The sequence below is a fragment of the Triticum dicoccoides genome, chromosome 6B, assembly GCF_002162155.2.
Source record: "Triticum dicoccoides isolate Atlit2015 ecotype Zavitan chromosome 6B, WEW_v2.0, whole genome shotgun sequence".
Classification (NCBI taxonomy): domain Eukaryota; kingdom Viridiplantae; phylum Streptophyta; class Magnoliopsida; order Poales; family Poaceae; genus Triticum; species Triticum dicoccoides.
The window spans coordinates 66,039,560-66,042,479 of NC_041391.1; the positions used below are offsets into that span (position 1 = coordinate 66,039,560).

A 2,920-nucleotide genomic window follows, 5' to 3' on the forward strand; every position below is an offset into this window, starting at 1 on the left:
AAATAAATAGATTTTGCCTTGCCATTTTCTTTTCTTGTACTCCCTCCATCCAGAAATACTTGTCATCAAAATGAATAAACGGGAATGTATCTAGATGTATTTTAGTTCTAGATACATCCCTTTTTGTCCATTTTGATGACAAATATTTTCGGACGGAGGGAGTATTATGGGAACCGGATCCTCTAACATTCACAAGGAATGTTAGAGAAGCTACAGTACCCTAACCTTCCTTCTTTCTATTCATATGATTAAGGTTAAAATGAGTTAAATTAATTTGTAAATTGATGATCTACTATGTACATTTATAGTAACTACAGACAAACAAATTGATGGTGAAATAAAATTAATTTTGAATTATTTATATCTACAGTAAATGTCAACGGTAAACAACATGCTAACAGTCCCTAACTTTTTTCTTGAATTTACACTAGACTGGCACTGTAGCACGGTGACTTTCCTTGTGAATGTTAGAGGATCCGGTTCCAGTATTACGAGTGAGCTTTCGCCTTCCCCTTTTATTTCAATTATCCAAACCAATTCATCCATCACTGATTCTCTGTTTCTTGCAACATATTCATTTGTGAGAAGCAGAGCCATTTTGAGTGTAGATTGAACCAACACCTGAAGACGATATTAATTAAAGAGTGCTACCTGTGAAGGAGTACAGTACAGTTGAACAATTGCCTGTCCAAACAGAAAAGTTGAGTTTCAGATCTGTAACTGTATATTTGTTTTCTGCTGGCAGTTTGGCCAGGATGTATGCTAAACAAAGACGATAAAGCATGCAATAACCATCTGCAGTATTCAGTTTTCTTTCTGGATCAAACACAAACTGCAGCTTCATAAGGGATTCCTTATCCATAGAGCTACAGTGGGTAAAACAATGCCTCCAGGCAGCTTATTACAGCCTTCTGAGTTCTGAACGTTGTTCTAGTGAAATGATTCATGTCAGAGCAGATCACAAACATAGAGGTTACAGGGTGAAATTTGACGCGTCGTCAGCAACAAACAACAAATTCATCAACTGAAAATTAGAATGCAGTGGCAATTTGGCGGTGGGCAGATTCCGACGGATACATATCGAGAGATGCAGCCAAGATAATACCACAAGAACCAACCATTTTCATTGCATTCAGATTCATCGCCTTCCACTAACTACACAGACCGACGGAACAACAACGCACGCACCCAGAAACGAAACCATAGCAGAGGAACAGCAGCATCCAGCAGAGTCGACTCGATGGAGCAGACGAGCGCAATTCAGCCGCCGAATCCGTAGAGCGTGCGTCCCTGGCGCTTGAGGGCGTAGACGACGTCCATGGCGGTGACGGTCTTGCGGCGGGCGTGCTCAGTGTAGGTGACGGCGTCCCGGATGACGTTCTCGAGGAAGATCTTGAGCACACCGCGGGTCTCCTCGTAGATGAGCCCCGATATGCGCTTCACGCCGCCCCGCCGCGCCAGCCGCCGGATGGCCGGCTTGGTGATGCCCTGGATGTTGTCCCGTAGCACCTTCCGGTGGCGCTTGGCGCCGCCCTTGCCCAGCCCCTTCCCGCCCTTGCCGCGGCCGGACATGGCTTCCTTGGAGCTGACGGAGATGGAAATGGAGGAGGAGCGGTGGCGGCGGCGGCTGGTGGTGGTGAGAGTCGGGAGGAATGGAACGGGGATTTAACAAGGGGGGAGGGTGCAGCCTGCCGTCGGATCCGCACACAAGTGGACGGTCAAGATGGCGATCCGGGAGAGGGAGGGCGCGGATAGGTGACGTGGCTCAGAATTTTCATCTCCGGCGAGGCGGGCGAGGCATCATTGGTCCTATGGTCTTTTTAGGTAATAATGGTCCTATGTTTCTTGCAACAAATTCGTCCATTTATTCACCACGTGTGAAAATTAAAGCACCGAAAATGAATTGGATTCTACATTTTCAGTGTAGATTAACTAACATTTTCCCAGCAATACTCCCTCCGTAAAGAAATATAAGGGCATTCGTACATAACATTTATTTACGAAGACTATAGCTTTCACAAAACACAAGACAATGCCAACAACATAAGAGCAGCTCTTGCTCTTGGAGTCCTCTTCGCTTTTAGGTTCTTTTGTGTCGGGGTGTATCTTTAGTTTTTATGAGTCCAGCGTATGTATCTTGCTAGTTCAGTTCAGTAGTTCGCACTCTGTCAAGTTTAGTATGCCAGCTTATCTTATGGCCAGTTTGTACTACGTCTGTAGCCCAGTGAGCTCACTATCAATGTACTCCATCGCTTGCATTTACATGAGCATACATCTGCATTTTTCTGTTCCTGCCCTAGGCTGCGAGTTCACTCTTATTTCATGAAACTGCTGAATTGGAATGTTCGCGGCCTTGATGATGATGACAAGTGCTTGCTGGTTCGTGATGTTATGACCTCTTGCTGCCCTAGTGTTGTGTGCTTGCAGGACACGAAATTAAGTTCTCTTTCTCAGTTCAAGATGCGAAGCTTCCTCCCTATAAATCTCAATGAGCATGCTGTCATGCCTTCTAATGGTGCCTCGGGGGTATTCTTGTTGCCTGGAATTCCGGCTCTCTATCTGGACAGATTGTGGCATCTCGTGACTATCATGTCACTGTCAGGTTCTCCTCAACCACCACCAGCAGCTCCTTTTTGTTGTCTGCTGTTTATGCACCCTGCTTGAACTGTGAGAGGCCAAGGTTCTTCGAGGTTTTGAGCGGTGTGGCTGAGCAGGCCAGCAGTCAATGGATCGTTCTGGGTGATTTCAACATGTACAGGTTTGCGCATGAGAAGTCACGGGGTCACATCAACTGGAATTTGATGGAGAGATTCAATTCTTGGATCAGAGACAGTGGGTTGGATGACATACAGGTGGATAACATGTTGTTCACCCGGTCTAATAAGAGGAGCTCCCTCGCTCTGGTTCGTCTAGACCGTCT

General features: G+C 45.9%; 1 protein-coding gene across 1 annotated transcript; it reads right to left on the bottom strand.

Moving 5' to 3' along the window:
- Window positions 1–1,003: 1,003 nt before the first annotated feature.
- Window positions 1,004–1,641, bottom strand: LOC119323178 (histone H4). Its single transcript, XM_037596764.1, has one exon. It carries the CDS (start codon window positions 1,570–1,572, stop codon window positions 1,261–1,263), a length of 312 nt encoding a protein of 103 aa, XP_037452661.1. The 5' UTR covers window positions 1,573–1,641; the 3' UTR covers window positions 1,004–1,260.
- Between the last annotated feature and the right edge of the window lie 1,279 nt (window positions 1,642–2,920).

Excerpts from the sequence above, each read along its gene's own strand:
- LOC119323178 (XM_037596764.1), bottom strand. The coding sequence starts at position 1,572 with ATGTCCGGCCGCGGCAAGGGCGGGAAGGGGCTGGGCAAGGGCGGCGCC.